General features: G+C 34.1%; 1 protein-coding gene across 3 annotated transcripts; it reads right to left on the bottom strand.

The window, feature by feature from the left end:
* Window positions 1-1,478: 1,478 nt before the first annotated feature.
* Window positions 1,479-19,682, bottom strand: LOC133187898 (uncharacterized). Of its 3 annotated transcripts, XM_061323289.1 has the most exons (6): window positions 19,137-19,682; window positions 18,834-19,055; window positions 16,535-16,678; window positions 6,787-6,937; window positions 3,743-4,009; window positions 1,479-2,066 (listed from the first exon to the last, which is right to left on the bottom strand). In XM_061323289.1, the coding sequence occupies exons 1-6, from the start codon at window positions 19,463-19,465 to the stop codon at window positions 1,875-1,877; spliced, it is 1,305 nt and encodes a 434-aa protein (XP_061179273.1). In that variant the 5' UTR covers window positions 19,466-19,682; the 3' UTR covers window positions 1,479-1,874. The 3 variants fall into 3 exon arrangements, with proteins under 3 accessions (XP_061179273.1, XP_061179272.1, XP_061179274.1); XM_061323288.1 differs by having other exon boundaries at window positions 18,834-19,682; XM_061323290.1 differs by lacking the exon at window positions 16,535-16,678 and having other exon boundaries at window positions 18,834-19,682.
* Between the last annotated feature and the right edge of the window lie 1,887 nt (window positions 19,683-21,569).

The raw sequence follows: 21,569 nt of genomic DNA on the forward strand, positions 1-21,569 counted from the left end.
CTTTAGCAGCTGTTAAATGTGTTTATGCTATTGCATAGGCAAATAATTTCAATCTTTGTGAGATTTTTGCAAATTGTGAAGATTTTACATAAATTATACTCTTAATATCAGATGAAATATCAAAGAAAACTTTGTTATAATTGATATTAAATTTTTCACCTTCGTGTTTTACGCACTATAGGCATTGCGCTCGCCATGTTTGCCCGTCAAGGTTTTCAAAATTTATTTAATGATAGCGCATTTTATTAAATTCTACAGTGTAATTACTTCGATTCATGCTTTTGTGGAAAGTTGCTGCTAATATGTTTCTAGCTGCGTATAATGACAGAAGTCTAGGTCATCACAAAAAGACATGGTTTTAAAACCTTTTCTCATATAATACCCTTTGGTTTGTTTCACTTTTTAAAAATGAATTTAAACATACCCGTATCCATGTCTTGACGGAGTCCAATATCCTCTCGACTTGGAGACTGTCAAACATTTGTAAGTTTTGATTCCAGTATTTTTGTCACAGTAACTAAAACGATCACCATATACTGAATTAAAACTTGAACACGAGATTAGCGTCGCTTGAAAACATGCACATATCAAATATGAAAAAAGGAATCTTACGAAAGTACACAGGAAAACAGGTAACCGAAAAGTAAAATGCTTAATGGCCATTTGATGTTCATGTCGGACAGAAAGAGCAACGATAGTGTTGGAAAAAGTTCTTTCTGTATCAACAAATCGAGATTGGAAAAATACACGCAATTATTTGATTAAATTGTAACCTGATATCAAATGTTCAGTTTACAGAACAACACATTGAATATACAGTAGGTCTCAGTGTGAAATGTAAAAATTCAGTACTTCAAAATAAATTGTGTACAATTCTATGTTATAGTAATAGGAACTAACATAAAAGTAGTGTTCATGCTGTATGTCTTCACTTTTATTTTATACTATACAAGACGTATGAGTACGTTGATCTAAGACATACGAAGTAATCGTATGATATAAAATTTCATTGCAAGAGCTCATTGGGTTTACTGCATTCTACGGAAACGAAAGTGTTACACAATATCCTCCACTTTCAGTCAAAGCGGGGGCAATGAATCTAATGCATTCCTGAAAAGGTTTGGTATTTAAATAATCTCTATAGTGATTGCAGTACTAGTAAAAACAAGATTAACCGAAGGGGGGAGACCTATTATGGGGGAAGTCTGACTTTAAAATTAGACGTAGAGTAGGTCTTCACGGAGGGAAGTGACACTTCAATGGGGGTTCTCCTACTCTAGAATTATTCATCCCCCAGGGAGAAGTCTCACTCTAGAACAATACTATCGGGGAGAGTGTCAATCTACAGCATGACTTCCGGGGGAAGTCTATGGGGAAAGTCTCCCTCTACAACACTGTTATGATGTGACTAACTTTTTGTTTGTCTTTCAACACAGAAGAACTACCTCAGCGTAGTGAAAACATAAAACATGCCCAGATAATTTTTTTTTTATCACAGAATTTATTCATATCAGTTACATTGAAGTACGAATGTACTTCAGCTTTAATCAATACACAATGAAATACGTAATGTTTCAAAATTTATTTCAGTACTTAATAAATTTATTGAGCATGACCAGTCAGATATTGCATAATCAAAAGCCACACTTGGGCAAGTTTGGTGGAAACTGGCCCCAGGGCTCAGGAGAAAACATTAAAAATATGAAAATATTATTAACTCAAATAGACATTTAATGATAAGTTGTTTCTTATCTGAGGATTATGATTGGTATTCTTCATACTCCTGCAACATTTCATTTTTAGGCAAGTACATGTATATATTAAACACCACATTCACTCACTAGACAGATATCAAAAGTGATTTCTTTCTAATTTCAAGTAATCTTCCTTTGCATCATGGCTAGTTTAATAAAAGCTTCAATGATAAATTCTCTGTCCTCCATATTCAGATAGTCATAAGGTCTCGAAATCTTAAAATTCGGCCGATCTTCAGACTTGTGCTTAATTTTACCTTCAACAATATCATTATATTGTTCCATTCTCATTTCAAGCATTGTGAATGTTACCTGCAAAAAAGGGAAAAGATTGTTATATCAGTATTTATCACATTTAAACAGTGGATATAGCTCATAGGATATCATTTTCATATCCATGGTTGTGATGTCACAATTTAATCTAGTCATATATTTTGGATTTATATATATAAAACAGTGTAAGACATGATATAGCTATGTATAAAACATGATTTTAAAAAAAAAAAAAAAAAAAAAAAACAGGATAAAAATACACAACTCTGGATAAAAAATCATATTCAACCACAAACCATGAGAGATCCTACAATTAACATTCAATATTCAAGAGCACAAAATCAAAATGCCACTTAAATGTTTCATGGCTGCCAGAAAGTGTGTCTTGGGGGGGAGGGTTCCAAGAGGCCCATGGGCCATATATAATGCTCACCTGAGTCAGTTTGGTCCTGCTATTCTTTATCATCAGATTTTGAAAGATTCCCCCTTCGTTAAAATTTAAATGAAAATTCTTGATCCACGTATTGTACAAAAATCTAGCCCCATGTTTGAAATGCATAATAACATGACTAACCATGTACCTGTTTTCTTTTAAAAGATTTTCACAGATCTGAACTTATGATCCCCCTGTTGTGGACCCACCCTTAACACAAAGGCCATGATTTTAACTAACTTGAATCTGCACTACCTGAAGATTCTTGCATATTAGTATGAACAAATATTTCCCTTGTTCTTTTTGAGAAGATTTTTTAAAGTATTGTTCCTATAAATATATAGCCATGCATGTAAAATTTTGATTTCTTTACTTATTGTTGCCCCAATAATACCCTGGGGGGTCGTGATGTGGAAAGCTTAAATCTGGCTTCCTGAGGATGTTTGAATTTAATGTGATTAATCATTTATTTCTCTGTGACACACAGGGTAAGCTACCTTGTCCAATTTTTTGATTAGAAAAACTTTTATTCTATAAATAGACCTAAAATTCTAAATTTTTACATCCCTAAACCATAGGCGTATCAGCAAATAAAATTTGCTTATCCTTGGACTCAAAGTGTCAAATATATCTATTTAAAAATATTTGAAAATGAATAGCTATAAAATCTCAAAAATAAGCCATTGTGCCTTAATTTTCCATTGTTACATGATCCAAAGGTACAGTCCTTAAATGAAAAATTTTACTTTCCCACTTGAATGGTGAGCAAACAATGAAGGAATGCAAGTTAGTGAAATGTAAGTGAATGCAGATCACAAACTGAGAGCAAGTGAAAGTTAAATGCAAGACGAACACAAGTGGAACACATGCCTGATGAACACAAGGTAAACAATTTTTTTCAGAATCATAAGGGTTGGCAGTTCTGTATGCATGACTGATCACGGCGTTGCTGTTTGTAAGAAGAAGATTTTTAAAGATATAAATTTCCTAGATATTCCTATATAGTATAACATTCATCCCCTGTTGTGGCCCAACCCTATGTCCAGGGGTCGATTTGAATGACTTTGAAACTACATTATCTGATGTTGCTTCTTTATTAATATGACTTATCATGGCTTTGCTGTTCTTGAAAAGAGGAATTTTAAAAGATTGTTGCTACATTTCCTATGTAAAACTTTGACCCCCCTGTTTTGGCCCTACCCTATCGAAGGGTTACGATATGAATCAACACTATCTGAGGATGTTTCTGAGTTGTTATGTATTGATAATGGTTTCTACATACCTGGGTTTCTTGCACAATTAATCCAAATATTTTCTCCTTTTTAATAGTTTCTGGGAAATGGAAAAGAAGTTCTCCTCCATGCTGACCAATCAATCCATCATCAAGGTGTTGACAAACTTCAGGTTTATGTTCTGATAAGGCTGGAATGTCTGATTTGCTGCTTGAGGATACTTCCATGGATGATATTTCTTTTATTTTTGATTTAGTTCTTGGTTTGCTGATTTGTGGAGAAGTTTTATCATCTAATTGTGGACCAGCTTTCTTTACCTGCAATAACAAAGTAGTTAAACTTAGCTAAACATGTAGAAAAATCAAAAACAAAAAGCCATAAGTATTAGTCGTAATATGACATACTTGAGTATCATTTTTTTTTCAGGCTTAGCCCCCAACTTAGCCCAGTGAGCCTACCCTTGAAGCCTAAACCCTAGACCCAGAGGACATGACTTGTACAATTTGATAATTTAATTTTTATAAAAGCAGGAAGCATGCTTGCCTCCCTAATGCTTAGGCAAACAGAAGATACATGTATATTTGATCAATTTAGCCCCATTTTCAGCTTTGGCCCTGGGGACAAAAGTTTTACAATTTGAACAAGGGGCCCATAAGGTTCAAATGATTAATATTGATCCTGCTGTTCTTCAAATTTTCTTAATTTTTCAAAAACAGTTTCAGTTCATTTTAAAAATTGGATTTTCCGTAAGGAATCCATAAAATCTTAACTGCATATTGTGTACTTTCTGCATAAATTCTTGATGATAGAAAAGAAATAATGGCAGAATCTGCAGAAAGAGCAGAATTTTGTCAGAGTACAATGTTTCATAAAGTTCTAGCTGTTAAGAAATTATATAAATATCTGAATATAACACTTTTTTGGTCTGTGCTGGTCCATCACAGGCCCACTGACCTTCACCATTTAAAAGAGAAAACATTCTGGAAAACATTTAATAGATCTAATTTCATGGTTTACAAAAGCTAATATTTTTATTGGCCTATTGAAATTTGTTTGTAAAAAACTAGATACATGACCATAGGATATGGATGCCCTACCAAAGGTACATATGTATTGATATACCTTGTTTCCTCAGCCTGAGCTACATGTAAAAGTAAAATATCATGAAAGGAATGGTTTTAATTTTTTTTTATATACAGTACTGATACCTTCAGTAAAGTTGATGCCTCAAATAACTGTAGCATGGTATGTAGTGCTGTTTCATCTTACCTAACAAACATCTAAATGGAGTCTCATAGTTTCAAATTCATTCTCTCAAATGTAGCATAATTTACATATCTTAAGAAGGTATGGTTGAAGTGGTCTCATGGAGATTTAACTGTATTTAGAGTTGTAAGAAGAAAACCATAATGGAAGTTAATCAGATGCAATTAAAAAAGTAAAATTCAAGATAATAGAAGGAAAGAAAATAATGACACAGACGTATTGCTTTTAAAAAATATGTATTTTTGTATTTATTATTATCATGATTATATAAAAATCTTCAACATTAAAGTTAATCCTCTTTGTACCAATGTATGAAAGAAGATGGGGAAACAAGGCGAGCGAAGTGCCTATAGTGCAACAAACATGAAGGTGAAAAATCAAATCTCACTTATTACAAAATTTTCTTTGATATTTCATCTAACATTGAAGTATACTTTATGTTAAATCTCCAAAATTTGCAAAGATCTCACAGAGATTGAAATTATTTGCCTTTGAAATAGCATACACACACTAAAAAGCACAAAAAGGATCATTTTCTCATACTTTAACAATTTTTCAATATGACTGGGTCTTCACTCCATTTTTTCAAAAGTTTATATCCTCAAAGTTTGCGTAAAAATATACATTTTTTGGTTAACAAAAACATGGAGCAAAGACCCATTATACCTCAAAAATAAACTTTTAGGACACAACATTCGCATCTTCCGAGAATTACTTGAAGTCCATTTAGTCAAGGGTCATATCACAAACATGATTTAAATACAACTATTCATCAGGAGCTGTGTAGCCTAGTAGTTAGCGCATTAGTCCCAAAGGAAAATGATACTCTGTCAGGATTTTTATTGCTAGGGGTTCAAACCCCACGAATACTACATTACATGTATTTTTTAATAACAGAATAATTTTGCCGAGAAATTTTTTTTTATAAGTTTTGTTTATAATAATTTCATAAATTTCAATAAAGATAACTTTACTCTAAATACTAATTTCACAAAATGAATATGATTTTTATATATCTGAAGCTATAGGCATTCTGCACGCCTTGTTCACCCATCTCCTTTGATGACAACAGAAACTGAGGAAGCATTGGGCAGGTGAAGGTCAGATGAATAGTTCTCACTAAACATAATGTTTGATCTTAGACAGTTTCTTCGAAACAAGGTAACCACAAAATGAGACATTGTGAGATCATGGACATTGAAAAAGTCAAGGTCAAAATATTACGACATAGTTGAATACCAAGCTAGATTAAGAACACCAATAGGAAATATGCCTTAAAATACTCTGAGAAAATGTATACAATATGAATGTTTTATCATGTTTAAACAGTATGATTTTTGATGAATGGGAACTCTGTTACCTGTATTTGTATACATTAGGTCTTTGCTGAGTTCCAAACAAGTGACTTCACTTGCATCAGCTGTTTGTCATGTGACAGGTTAAAATTAGAAAATATTTGTACAAAAATCATAAAAGTTCCACTGTATTTGGATATCTTTCTGCCATTAAATTAACAGTGCTTTTTTCTTATAAATAAAATTCTTAAGGAGGCCTGAGCTAAAGTTAAACCTGGTTATCTCGAACTTGTTGGGATTGGGAAAACACTTTGAGATATCTGAGGATTCAAGATATCCAAGGTAAAATACTTAAGAAATAGGCATTTGGGATTTCAAAATCATTGTGAAACATCTACATGATCTATAAATGGTATTCTCGAGATCGGTGTTCATGATACTGAAGTTCAACTGTAGTTAAAAATATTAAGATAACAGACCCAATTTTTTAAAAAAATTACATACATTAACATGATGGGATAGCATTTACTTGCCTTACAAACTGCCACAACTGAAGGATGCTGAGCTCCTTGTTTGACATCGTGAAATGGTGAATACATTTTACTTGCATATATAATGTCTGCTGCTCCAGTTACATCACTTTTCATAATCTGTTTGGTTTCAACATCTAACCAAGGGACACCACTACAAGTTCAATTCAAAATGCTATTCATAAACATTTAATCTGAAAACAAATACTAGACATGTCAGTGTGACACATTATTCAATACACTGTTTTTTGTCATATACATACAGTGGCATGTATATAAATACATCTACATGTATACACAACAAAATAAGTGTGCTTCAAAACACTGAATAGACAGTGTCCGAGACAAGCATTTTATTGACTGCACCATGAGAACAAGTGAGCAAACTAAACAAATTAAATTACAGTTCAAAATCCAGATTTGGAATAAAAAGTAGCAGGGTCGGTGTAGGGATGGGTATCATCAAAATTTTGTACCATGATATATCACTATTTTTTCCAAACATAACAATTATATGATATATTTACACACAATTTTACCTATGATTTTCAGGCACGGATCCATGAATTGAAGTTGGGGGGGGGGGCACAAAAAGTAGGCAGGGAATCTGGGGGCTGCCTCGATGCCCCCAGTGGGTCCAGGGTGAAGCCCTGGTGGGGGCCAGGGGGCTAAGCACCCAGAAGCTCCTGGATGCTACAGAATTTGTAGGGTAAAAATGAGGTCTACCAAGTAGACATTTTTTTTAGCATTTCCTCAAGGAAACTATGATTTACACTAACTTTGACAATGGGGGGGGGGGGGGGGGCAGCGGGTGCACTCCCTTAAAATACACAACTGATTTTAAATGGTAAAAATATCATTTCACTTTTTTCTTTTAATTTATATATGTATAACACATGTTTGAATGCTAGGATCCCATTGTTTATTCTATTTTGCAACTCTTTTTTACACCTTGGTTATTGTAATTCAAAAGTTTGAACAAACAAATGAATTATTTCCGAAACTTTTAATTATGTACCAAAAACCAGTATTTTAGTCTCCATATCAAGATACTAGTATATACATATGTATATCACTCAATTAATAATCACAAATGTCAAAATACTGGCATATTGATAACATATCCCTACATTGTAGGTAGGTAAAAATTAAGAGTCATTCAGGTTGTCAGCAACACACATTTTTTAGCCTAAGTAAATAATGACACGGTTGAATTGCTTTCACCAATATGTAACTTAGTACATGTATATGGAGTTAGGCTAAAAAATCTTCAATAGTGAAATTCAAGACAAGATATATGGAAGGTCAAAATCATAAGGAAGGTCAACTTCAGAAAATTATCATTCAATTGAAAAGTTCTTACCAATGTTTATCAGTTACTTCAAAACTGAACTTAACACAAAATAGAAAATAGCAAGGTCAAGATTTAATTTTAATACATGTAGCTCTCATCAATATGTATCAGTGTATGAATTTTGGTTACTTAATATACCTTGAACAATTACTTTGAAACTTAGGCCTAAAAAATATTTGTCTGTTTTCGGTTTCCCTACCCATCCTATTTTTTTCCATCCAAATTCTTGGCCCTGCACTTTTTTTTCTGGAAAATTACAAGTTTCCATAAACAACTCTTTTCTTTATATTAAAATCTATTGAATATTATTTCCTTTATTTCTTATAACAAGAGGCCCATGGGCCACATCGCTCACCTGAGTAACTTTGGCCATGCTGTTCTTTACCAGATCCCCCCTTTTAATATACCTATTGTGGCCCCTCCCTACCCCCAGGGGTCATGATTTGAACAATTTAGAATCTACACTACCTCAGGATGCTTCCGTATAAGTTTCAGCTTAATTCACTGGTCCAGTGGTTCTTGAAAAGAAGATTTTTCTTATATATTTCAATGTAAAACTTGGATTCCCTACTGTGGCCCCGCCCTACCCCCGGGGGTCATGATTTGAACAATTTATAATCTACACTACCCCAGGATGCTTCCATATAAGTTCAGCTTTCCTGGCCCAGTGGTTCTTGAGAAGAAGATTTTTTAAAGATTTTTCTTATATATTTCAATGTAAAACTTGGATTCCCTATTGTGGCCCCGCCCTACCCCCGGGGATCACTATTTGAACAATTTAGAATCTACACTACCCCAGGATGCTTCCATATAAGTTTCAGCTTTTCTGGCCCAGTGGTTCTTGAGAAGAAGATTTTTTAAGATTTTTCTTATATATTTCAATGTAAAACTTGAATTCCCTATTGTGGCCCCGCCCTACCCCCGAGGGTCATGATTTGAACAATTAAGAATCTACACTACCCCAGGATGCTTCCACATAAGTTTCAGCTTTTCTGGTCCAGTGGTTCTTGAGAAGAAGATTTTTTAAGATTTTTCTTATGTATTTCAATGTAAAACTTGGATTCCCTATTGTGGCCCCGCCCTACCCCCGGGGGTCATGATTTGAACAATTTAGAATCTACACTATCCGAGGATGCTTCCACATAAGTTTCAGCTTTTCTGGTCCAGTGGTTCTTGAGAAGAAGATTTTTTAATGACCCCAACCTATTTTTGTCTTTTCTTGATTATCTCCTCTTGTAAGGGGACTTGGCCCTTTATTTTAACAATTTACACTCCCCTTCACCCAAGGATACTTTGTACCAAGTTTGGTTAAAATTGGCCTATTGGTTCTTGAGAAGAAGTTGAAAATGTGAAAAGTTTACAGACGGACGGACAGACGGACGGACGAGGGACAACAAGTGATCAGAAAAGCTCACTTGAGCTTTCAGCTCAGGTGAGCTGAAAATCATTACCATTCATCAGCCAGTAAACTACACGATGCTAGCCACCTGCATTGAATTCTTGAGCAAAGGCCGTTCCATCAATTATGCATACAATGACATACACATCTCTAATACTGTACAATATTTAACATATTTAATTTTACTTTGAATGTTTTTTATGTATATATAAATATAAACAATAAAATGTCTTTGTTAGGACGGGAATTAATGTTGCAGCTATTGCAGAGAATATTTACATAACCTGCTTACCCGGGTTATGTATTTTTTCTGCAACAGCTGTGACATTAATTCCCGTTGTAACAACCAAAGAAAGCATTTTATTGTTTAAATAAAATCATCCTTTTCAATTTAATTACAGAGAAAAATGTAATGAATTGTCCCCTGTAAAGTCGTTTTCACAGTAGCAATCCTGAAAATATCAGCAGGAATCAACATGGGATTGTATCAAATTAGTGATGCAACATGCATCTGATAAATGACCACTGATGGTTTGAAATTAATTATTAAATTATTTTCATGTCATTTAAAGGCAGAGATTTTAAGCTCCGCCTTCAAAAAATCCTGGTCTGTGTACCCCTGTCAATCAAGTGCATTAAGGTACATCATTGGGTGCTAGAACTTGATTGGCATTTTCTTACTTGTCTCTGTGTATACCCTGAACACCTTGTTTGGCACTCGTGGTGACTGTCAAATTAACTTTTGATCCTTTGATATTTACCACACATGGTATAAACAATAGAGAAGCTGTATTACTATGGGATTTTTAGCTTGATAATATATACATACAAACCTTAGTACTTGAAATAATTATGATATTCTTTATGATAATATATATCAAAAATAAGTATAACTTTCTTTCAAAGCCCAACAAATACTTTAAAAAATATATTATTTTAATGGGTGGAAATGCTTTTTGACACACATTCAATTACAAATTAATAAGAATTATTGAGATTAAACTTTATTTCCAGCTTTTTATTTCTTATTTAAAATCATCTCAAAAAAGTAAAAAAAAAAAAAAAAAAAAAAAAAAAAAAAAAAAAAAAGGTAAAGTTTGACTTCTTGGGTATTCTACTGTGTATTAAATCACTTCCTGTGTATAGAGATTGGGAGACAAACGACCACAGGTAGACTTCTAGCCCTCAAGGCATTCACACCTGTACAAAATAAGCCCCTCCCTCACCTGGAATTTACCACACAGTAAAAAATCTCTGCCTTTAAGACAAATAAATGCTACACTGATCTTGAAAACAGTTACAGATATCATGACATTGTCAATGAGCTTATCTATACTGTTTATATAAGCATCAAGGACGTAAATATATATGTTACAGTAAATATGTGAAATCAGGAATTTCATGAATTTCCTAAACTGTTCAGTAAATACACGTATTTACTGGCTGTTTTAGGAAATTCATGTAATTACTTAACAGACTAGGAAATCCATGTATTTACTGAAAACTTTGGCCAATTTTACATGTTTTTACTGAACTAAGCAGGATAACTTAGCATATGTTTTAATATATTCAGGAGTACACAAAATACTAGTATGCATATTTTTAAAGCAGCTCTTTTTAATACAAGATTTTTTTCCACAAAGCTGACATTTGTCATAGATTATTTTCCGATTCAGGCAAGGCTCTATGTACTGTCTTTCTAAAATTCTATTTTAAGAGGAAATCTTTAAACTAAGGTTTCATCGATGAAATACTTTATTTCCATTACATTACACGTACTTTATAAAAAAAAATTTGGGGTACTTTTCCAGAGACAATATAAAATTTTTTTTTTTTTTGCCAATAAGATGCTTCGAAGTTTTAAATTTGCTGTAAACAATTAATGCATAGAATCATAGCGTGAGTTTTTAATACACCATGTGAAGAAAAGTCAGTGTGTAAGCTATTCAGATTTTAAATAAAAAAAAATTTCATAAAAATAACTTTTGCATTTATGTCAGTGGCAGATCCAGGAATTCCATAATGGGGGGCGCAGTAGAAGGCAGAGAGATAGGGGCTGCATTGAAGCCCCCAGCGGGTCCAGGGCAAAGCCCTGGTGAAGGTCCGGGGGCAAATTCTAACAAATAAGAGGTGTTTTTTCCCTTGCTTTTAGGATAATACAAACACCATTTTAAAAGTAGGCTGGGGTATAGACAACTTCCAGCAAATGAAGCATATACGAGGGTTGTTCGGAAAGTTCGTGCACTATATATACCGTCATAACATTTTTACTTAACATCATATTATATCCAAATTTGGAAGAAATATTTCAACAGTAAATTCAAATGATGTGTATCAAAAATGTTTAAAATATCGTGGTTTATTTCAAAGTTATTTGCTTTTCCGAAAATCGGATTGCGGAGCAGATCAAAATTTTGTAATTAACAATCAAGACAGTAAATAATTCCTGAAGTCATATCTTCGGAAAAATTCTACACTTTCAAATTAAGAATTGTTCCATCGTTTCAAATTCCAAATTATGACTTAATATTTTGCTTCGTTGAAAAGAAATCAGTTTCAGAAGACAGGTAGTCCTCATTGAAAAAGGCAAACCAGAAGTCTCTGATGAGACTGTAGCTCTACTGGTCTGTACGTATAACAAAAGAAAAGTAGCACTTGGATTTGAAACTTTGCAACATGCAACAATAAATAGAATTATGTATCTTAATGTAGTCTACGTCTGTGCCAAGTTATATTGAAATCAAATGAAAACTGTAGGAGAAGTAACGTTTTGAAAGTATTTCACAGAAATTTCTATTTATAGTAACCATGACAACACCATTCACCGAAATAAAAAAAAAAGAAATACATATTATGTATCGTAATGTTTTCTAACTGTGTGCCAAATTAGATTGAAATCAAACCAAAATTGTAGGAGGAGTAACGTTTTATGGTCATTTCACAAAAAATTCTATTTTAAGTAACCATGGCAAAATTGTTCATTGAATTCAAAAACCGATGCATTAAATTATGTATCTTAGTATAGTCTTATTGTATGCCTAATTATATTAAAAGCAGACTAAAACTGTAGCAGGAGTAGCGTTTTAAAGTAATTTCACAGAAATTTCTATTTTTAGTAACCATGGCAACACCGTTCATCAAAATCAAAAACCGATGAAGTAACTCATGTATCTTAGTGTAGTCTACTTGTATGCCAAGTTATACTGAAATCAGACAAAACTGTAGGAGGAGTAACGTTTTAAATGAATTTCACAAAAATTTCTATTTTTAGTAACAATGGCAACACCGTTCACCAAAATCAAAAACCAATGCACTAAATTATGTATGATAGTGCAGTCTACTTGTGTGCCAAGTTATATTGAAATCAGATCAAAACTGTAGGAGGAGTAGCATTTTAAAGGAATTTCACAGAAATTTCTATTTTTAGTAACCATGGCAACACCGTCCATCGAAATCAAACACCAATGCACTAAATTATGTATCTTAGTGTGGTCTACATGTGTGCCAAGTTATATTGAGATCGGACCAAAACTGTAGGAGGAGTAGCATCTTAAAGAAATTTCACAGAAATTTCTATTTTTAGCAACCATGGCAACACCGTCCATCGAAATCAAAAACCGATGCACTATATTATGTATCTTAGTGTAGTCTACTTGTGTGCCAAGTTATATTGAAATCAGACCAAAACTGTAGGAGAAGTAGCGTTTTAAAGGAATTTCACAGAAATTTCTATTTTTAGTAGCCATGGCAACAACGTCCATTGAAATCAAAAACCGATGCACTAAGTTATGTATCTTAGTGTAGTCTACTTTTGTGCCAAGTTATATTGAAATCGGTCCAAAACTGTAGGAGGAGTAGCGTTTTGAAAAACTGTTTACAGACAGACGGACAGACAGACAGACGGACGGACGACGGACACCTTACTATCGCATAAGCTCTTCTGGTCTCTGACCAGTAGAGCTAAAAAGATGACGTCATAGAACGTCACGGAGCAGCAGTTAACCATACAATTTTGTGTTGTACTCTGGAAAACTCCAGAAAAAAACTCTGAAAATGCCGGAGGAAGTAGGAAATATGTCAAAAGCGAGCCATGCATATGTGTGTGTATAAGGTAAAAGCCGTATTTGAATGATAGAGTACTCTACTTAGGTGATGGTGATCTGTGAGAAAACAGATTATCTGTAAAAATCTTAACAAAAACATTGAAAAGTTAGTAACGTCATGCTAAGAGTTTGGCGCTTCACAGATGCTGATCTTGTGAAAGCACACTTATGCAGTGAAAAAATATAACACTGAAAAACAAAATATTGCTACTTGAACAATTGTTAGCAAAAGCACAGGAGTTCGCGTACCTATCAATTTTACCGAAATTTTCAGTAAATAAAAAAATATACGTAATACTTATAATAACACAAGTGTTATTGTGACATGACCCGGCGAGTTTTCCTTTGAAGTCAGCCGTACCTTAACTGCGATACAGAACACTTTTAGTGGGCGTTTCTTATGCAAATGAGCAGAAACTGTACTGTATCTGAAAAATATCAACGATACAGTACGGTTTATTTTTAGCGATGACGGAACTGAATCCGTATCTTAAATAATATAGACATAAGAATCAATCAAAACGCAAGATAGCGCTGTTAGTATTTATTCAAAATTTGAGATGAATTAAGAATAGAATTTTACAACGTTAAGTTACCAGTGGCGGATTCAAAAATTTTAGAAAGGAGGGAGTGGGGGCAGTACACAAATGGTTTTCATCGAAAAAAAATGTCCAAACTGGAAAATCGGGAGTTTCGTTGGGGGAGGGGGGTAGATTCATAATCAGGCCTGACACTATATGTGCGTGATCGTTTCGTGTTGATAAATTAATAGTGTACACAAGTTTAGCAAACATAATTTTCGAAAGCCAAAAATGAAAAAAAAAAAAATCAAAAGGGGGGGTACCGACGCTCGCGAGTGAGTGCTGGATATGCCTTGGTTCCTCTACATTTTGTTTCAAACATGAAGGTAAAATGCCCCCTTTCTTACATCTGTTTATTTCAATTTGGAGCCAAGTATTTGTATACACATGTATGACGCCCGGTAGATGACATTTTCGGACATTTCTCTCAGAATATAACCTTTCCGAAACATTTTTGCTTCAAATACATTCCCAATATATGATTCTTATGTATCAAAATGTTTTGCACTAAATTCGTAGCTTAGATTTAAAAAGAAGTCAGCAAGAGCTAAATAGAAAGGAAAAAACCTACGCAATCAAAATAAATTAAATTTTGGGAAAACACATTATATAATGCATCTCATAATTATAATTATTTAAATTGATAGATACCTGCACGTCCACCTCACTCGGCATTTCAGTTGCGACTGATAAAAATGGGGTACTAAATCATCTTTCTGAAAAAATCATCTGATTGGTTGAGAGATATATACCCAAATACACATGTAAATTAGCGAGGTCATAAGAAAGGTCATGTCACAAGTCATTTAGAATACTCGTTTCCCACTGTATCGGAGATACAGGGCGGGGCCCGACTCGAGCTATCGCTCTCGCCTTAAGCCCCGCCCTGTATCTCCGATACAGTAGGAAACTCGTACTCTAAATATAACTTATTAGAGGTATTACGTATTTTTTTTTATTTACTGAAAATTTCGGTTAAATTGATAGGTACGCGAACTCCTGTGGCAAAATAGACTTCAAGTGATAGGGAAACGTTTTTAATGAGTGCACTTGTATTGGGCAATACTATGTGAAATGTATAGGGATAGTATTTTTGAGAACCTCATGTCGGTATGTTTTTGACGTTACAGTGTTGTTGAGTTTGCTCCGTGGTTGCAGAACGTGATTTTAAAATCATATAACATGAAATATATTAAATCACATAGAATGAAACTTCACACTTAAACAAAATAAATATTTTTACATATGATAATGTGCTCATTTAAAATTTCTTGAAGATAGTATTTACGAAGATTGGCATAGTCCACGAACTTTCCGAACAACCCTCGTAAGTAAATATTTTATTTTTGGGTCATTTGAACCTAATTGTTATTCTTTTAAATATTTAAAACTTGCATGTCAGTAGGGGGCATTCTTGTCACCTCGGTTGACACATCTAATTTTTGATGATTTTATCTCTACTCTAAAGTGTTTAATTTAGCAAATAAAATATTTTTTTTAGTTTTCTCTTCTAATGCTATATAAATCATACAAAATAATTCAGAACTAGTATCCTAAAATTCAGGAAACACATGAAATTCCTGATTACACATATTTGCTGTAACATATATATGGGTCAGACTAATATCAGTAAACAACAGAAATGTCATCCAATCACTTTTTTTTTTGATTCTATCAATAACATGGGCCTAGTGAGAGAAGTATAGATAATTATCTTTTTTGTTATAAACTCAAGAATGTTCAACTATATGGTTTGCTGCATACTGATTTTTCTCTAGGTAGAATTGAATTAAAATTTAATTACAAAATTTAAATTTATTATATTTATTAAATATATGCTTTTTAATGTTTTAAATTAGGGGGAATTAAATTAAGTAGTTAATAATTGGTGTATCAAGCCCCTCCCCCTCCCCACCTTAATTTTCAAAATTTCTCCCTAATTTGCTTTGAGGGAGAGCTGAAGACTTCCTGAGTTTTAGGTCTAGTTTAGACCTTGACTAAAGCTAGATCTATTTCTTGTTATATGTGTTCAATAGACATTGAATCTTCAATTCCCAACCCCACTACCATTAAAAAAAAATGTACCTATGTACCCTATTTTAAAATTCCATGTAATAGGATCAAAACACACTTTTTTTTGGCCTAATCTAAATGCAGAGTGTGAGGGATGATCGATGGGAGGACAGAAGGATGGATCATGGAATGACAGAAGACTGACATGACAAACACTATAAGCCTCAGCCATAAAAAACTTCAATCCTCTTTACCAAAAGACACTAGAACATTTGGTTCAGAGTGCTTAAAACAACATTACCTGAGCCAACTATTCAATCCAAACATTCGAGCAAAGGACTCAAACAACGTCTGCAAGTGACTTTCATGTAAATCACATCCATTTTCTCGCCTTTTCAGCAACAGATACAACAGACTTACAAAATTGTGTGCTTCATTATGGAATCTGCAATTATGTACAGAAACATAGGTAATCAAAGATTACAATGCTCACATTGACAAATGTTATCAACAAGTAATGCAGAATTTGGTAGTTATTTTCAGTGAAACTCCTTTTGTATTATTCAGGATCATTTTGTAGTGGATCAGCTCTAATTTACTACATTGTGGAAATGACATTCTAAGACCAAAAATTACAATTCAGAGACATGACTTCATTCTGTTGATGTAATGTAAACAAACCGAAGCACCAATACACAATAACATTTTAGAATTTCTTGTCAAAATTATGCCGATAAGGCTAAAAAAAAAATATGTGCATTTCTGGTAACCAAATCAACACTAATTTTCACCCACCAACTCTACTACTTCTTGTTTCAAATCTGGATTTTGAACTGCATGTACTTTTGTTAACTTAGTAGTTAGTAGTACAGTTTTCTCATAGTGCAGTCAACAAAATGAATGTCTAAATCAGACACAGTCAAACTGTAAAAACGTGTCTATTCAAGTGTTTATAAAGAGTACACTTGTTTTGTTGTATATGCTTATTCAAATATGTATATGTGTATATATATAAATGACAAAAAAAAGCACATTAAACAATTAAGTGATACTTTCAAAATAAAAAGTAAAGTTAAACAAGAGGCCCAGCGGCCACATCGCTCACCTGAGCACTGAAGCTAGGAAAAAAGAAAAAATTGGTTTAGTATTGAAAAGCTTAAATGCATAAGTGGTCCCAACCTACCCCTAAAAGGGAGTGGGGGTATGAATTAAACAAAATTAAATCTACACTTACTAAGGATGCTTACATAATTTTTTGACTGTGACATTTTTCTCTACAAGTTTGAACTTTCATTGTGGCCCCACCCTACCCCTGGAGGATATCATTTGAACAATCTTGAATCTACACTATCTGAGGATGCTTCCACATAAATATGACAAACAGTGACTTTGCTGTTCTTGAGAAGATTTTTAAAGATTTTTCCTATATATTCCTATGTAAAATTTTGATCCTTCATTGTGGCCCCACCCTACCCCCCGTGGTCATGATTTGAACAAACTTGAATCTACACCACCTGAGGATGCTTCCACATAAATATGACCAATCATAGCTTTGCTGTTCTTGAGAAGAAGATTTTTGAAGATTTTTCCTATATATAATTATTCCTATGTAAAACTTTGATCGTCCATTGTGGCCCCACCCTACCCCCGGGGGTCATGATTTGAACAAACTTGAACCAACACCACCTGAGGATGCTTCCACATAAATATTACCAATCATTGCTTTGCTGTTCTTGAGAAAAAGATTTTTGAAGATTTTTTCCTATATACACCTATGCTATACTTTGATCGTCCATTGTGGCCCCACCCTACCCCCGGGGGTCATGATTTCAACAAACTTGAATCTACACTACCTGACAATGATTCCACATGAATTTCATCTTTCCTGGACCATTGGTTCTTGAGGAGAAGATTTTTCAATAATGCCATTAATTTTTTGCTATTTCGTAACCATCTCCCCTTGGAGGAGGGCGTGGCCCTTCATTTGAACAAACTTGAATCCCCTTCACCCAACGATATTTTGTGCCAAGTTTGATTGAAATTGGCCCAGTAGTTCTGGAGAAGATTAGATGAAAATGTGAAAAGTTTACGACAACGACAACAACATCGCCAGCGACAACGCCGACGACAACAACGACAGACAACGGACAAATTTCGATCAGAAAAGCTAACTTGAGCCTTTGGCTCAGGTGAGCTAAAAAGTTATCACCTACCTGACCTACCTAAACCCTAATTTTGACATATATGTTACTGGAAAAACACTTTTTTATTTTACCTATACCTTTTTGACCTTTTTATCATCTGTAGTTGTAAAATATGGGAAAAGCAATGCAAATAAATTTTTTCAACGATGAATGGTGCAACAGCAGACACAATCCTCTGAGATACTCAAGGAAAATAAAAGGGGCATGATTCTAGGACCATAACTAATTCAGGGCCTCCGAAAATAAATCTTTATATATAATGTTGCTATTGCAGGAGACACAAGATTCCATCTTTTTATCAGAAAAGCTCCCTTGAGCCTTTAACTTCATTATAGTTATGACTAGTTATGTCTTAAGTTTTTAATGTTACAATTTATATAAATAAATAAAATATACCTGTAAAACCAGATCATATGGTTTTCTGGTACCCATGTTGGGATAAATGAGATCTTTTCATCATCATGAGGAGCCATCTCCCACAAGTCTTCAGATGAAAGTTCAGAAAATGAAGTATATGTGTGTTGCAAGTATTTCAAACGAGTCATCAAAGGACTTTTCAAAACGTATTTCTTCAGCTCACGTATCATTTCATTTTCCTCGTGATTCTCAATTTCTCCACTTTGAAGAAAATCAAGAGGCTTCAAGTTTGGTACAAACATAATAGATATATTGAGATTTTCAATATGTTTTCTTTCCCACTTGCTCAGTTGTGGTGGAAGGTCGATCGAAGAAAATTTGTGCGTTTGTTTTCTATGTCTTATCTCAATTTGATCTGGCGAATCTTCAGATTCTGTAGTTAAACTGTCTGTGCCTGTTTCACACTGACATGTTACTTTTAATGGGCTGCATTCTGCTCTTTCAGAGCTACGACTCTCTTCAGTTGCATCACTTGTGTTAGACCGAGAACATTTAAAAGACACCAAATCATAAATTTCTGATGATTCCGATTCGCTATGCCGTCGTTTTCGATCTGATACTTTGTCCAGTTGTTCTGTGTCAACATCATCATCAGTGGAAACTTTAATCATTTGGTCTGAATGAGTGTCAGTCTCAATAACTGTATTCACTACTTCAGTATTGTTTTCAATTTTTGGCAAGCGGTAAATCTAGTCTTCCCGACTCCCGACGGTCCCGGATTTTGTTTTTTTGGCGATTTCTTTTTTATTGGTGCACAGAAATTCTTCAAACTTTTCAGGCACCTTTTCTAAGTTTAAATGAATTCATTAATACATAAAAACCTTAACAATTTTACGTATTTAATACTGAATCAGCAGTATCACCTGCCAAAAAAGCGGTGCCTGAAAAGTTTGAAGAATTTCTGTGCACCGATAAAAAAGAAATCGCCAAAAACCAAAATCCGGGACAGTCGGGAGTCGGGAAGACTAGATTTACTAGATTTACCGCTTACCGCCATGTTGGATGCGTAGCACTGGTTCTCTGCCCTTGATTCCAGTCGCTGCCACTAGGAATTGGTTTTTTAGGGCGCTCGCGCCTGTTAACCAATGTCAGGGTACCAGTCTAGTTGGATGCGGTAACGAGTCGTTTCGCCCCCTATATTGACGATTCGCGCCCAAACCATCTGCTAAGATGTTTCGCAATTCTTCGCTAGCGAAGAGTTTCTGATCTACTATTCTGTTTATTATTTAAATTTATATTTAAAAAAAAAAAAAAAAAAAAAAAACAATATCCACATGTAGATATGCAGAGACGCGGAATTTTTTTTTTTTTTACAGGGGGTCCACACCTGTGTAGTCAAACATTTCCAACCTAGAAATTTCTTGAAAAGGAAAAAAAAAATTTAAAAATAAATTAATAAAATCGTTTAATCATCTCCATACGTCTGTGAAAAACCTGGTGGTGGTTTTGTGGTGGTGCTGGGGGTCCTAAATAATTTTTATTTGGGGTCCGGACCCCCCCCCCCCTCCCCAATGATCCGTGCAGAATGAATCACTAAAGCATATATTATATTTATAACAGAATCAATATGATATTAATTAAAACTTTGTCTTCTTTTGTTCATTTTACAGTACTATGATCATAATACATTGTATGTCTATTTTCATGATTTCGAAAGATAAAAAAGAAAGAAAAAAATGATAACAAACAACGATCTGCAGACTGTTACCCTCACAACGTCAGGAGTCCTCTTTCAACTCTTGGCCTTGAGAATGGCAGACTATATATGTGTCAAATATATTTCTGTATGTTGCCCCCCATCCCATCCCACCCCACCCTCCCCCACCCCTAATAAGCCTTCCCGAACTTGGAAATATATATTCTAACGGACCCGAATATACATGTGTATGTTTTATTACTATATAAGTTATATCCAATTTAAAAAGTCCTCTTTTTAAAAATCATATTGCAGTCTCTAAGGAGCACTGTGTGTAATATACATGCGTATGGTTAGGTACATGTAGTTTTGGTGATTAAGGTTGATTGATTGATTGATTGTGTGCTGTTTTACGTCCAATTCAAGAACTTTTCACTCATATAAAGACGTCACCACATACATGTACATGAATTAAGGGCCTAAAATTTAGACCTTTACTCAAATGGAGCCATTGAGCATTGAGGTTTTTAAAGATCTCATCCCAAACACGGGTACTTGTGGACAGGAACCCCCCTCCCCCCCCCCCCCCCCGGAATATTAAAAAAAAATTATGTCTTTTTTTTTTCATAAACTATTCTTCTAGTACACATTTACAATGTATTCCATATGAAAAATCCAAAAAATAACGCAGAATTAACGTTTTACTAAAAAATCATACCCGCTTTGGTTTTAAGGTCTCATCAGCAACTTTCCTTACTTCAAGATACCGAGAGCTTGGCAAAGGAACTGTTGCTACCTATTTTTTTATCGACTTTGGTCAGTCGCGACCAGAGTTATGACTGGTCGACAGAGGATGCTTATTGCGAACAAACCCCTGATGTCCGTATTTGATTCGCTTTCAATTTGTATTGTTTAATATGACTTTTGAGCTTGATTACTGTTCGTTATCTTTATATTTCATGTATGTTTGTATAATACTAACTTGAATGTAATTTGTTTCTCTTAGCTTATTCTGTATTGTATTTGCATCTTCAAGTTATCAAGCCCCATGGAAGTTTGTTAAACCAGCATATTACATG

This window comes from Saccostrea echinata, unplaced genomic scaffold (assembly GCF_033153115.1).
Source record: "Saccostrea echinata isolate AGI-Se365-2 ecotype Australia unplaced genomic scaffold, CSIRO_AGI_Sech_v1 ptg000015l, whole genome shotgun sequence".
NCBI classification, from domain to species: domain Eukaryota; kingdom Metazoa; phylum Mollusca; class Bivalvia; order Ostreida; family Ostreidae; genus Saccostrea; species Saccostrea echinata.

Excerpts from the sequence above, each read along its gene's own strand:
- LOC133187898 (XM_061323288.1), bottom strand. The coding sequence starts at position 19,465 with ATGATTAAAGTTTCCACTGATGATGATGTTGACACAGAACAACTGGAC. Across the intron at positions 16,679-18,833 it reads CATATGATCTGGTTTTACAG|ATTCCATAATGAAGCACACA; the intron begins GTATATTTTATT and ends ACATAATTGCAG. Across the intron at positions 2,067-3,742 it reads TAATTGTGCAAGAAACCCAG|GTAACATTCACAATGCTTGA; the intron begins GTATGTAGAAAC and ends CCTTTTTTGCAG.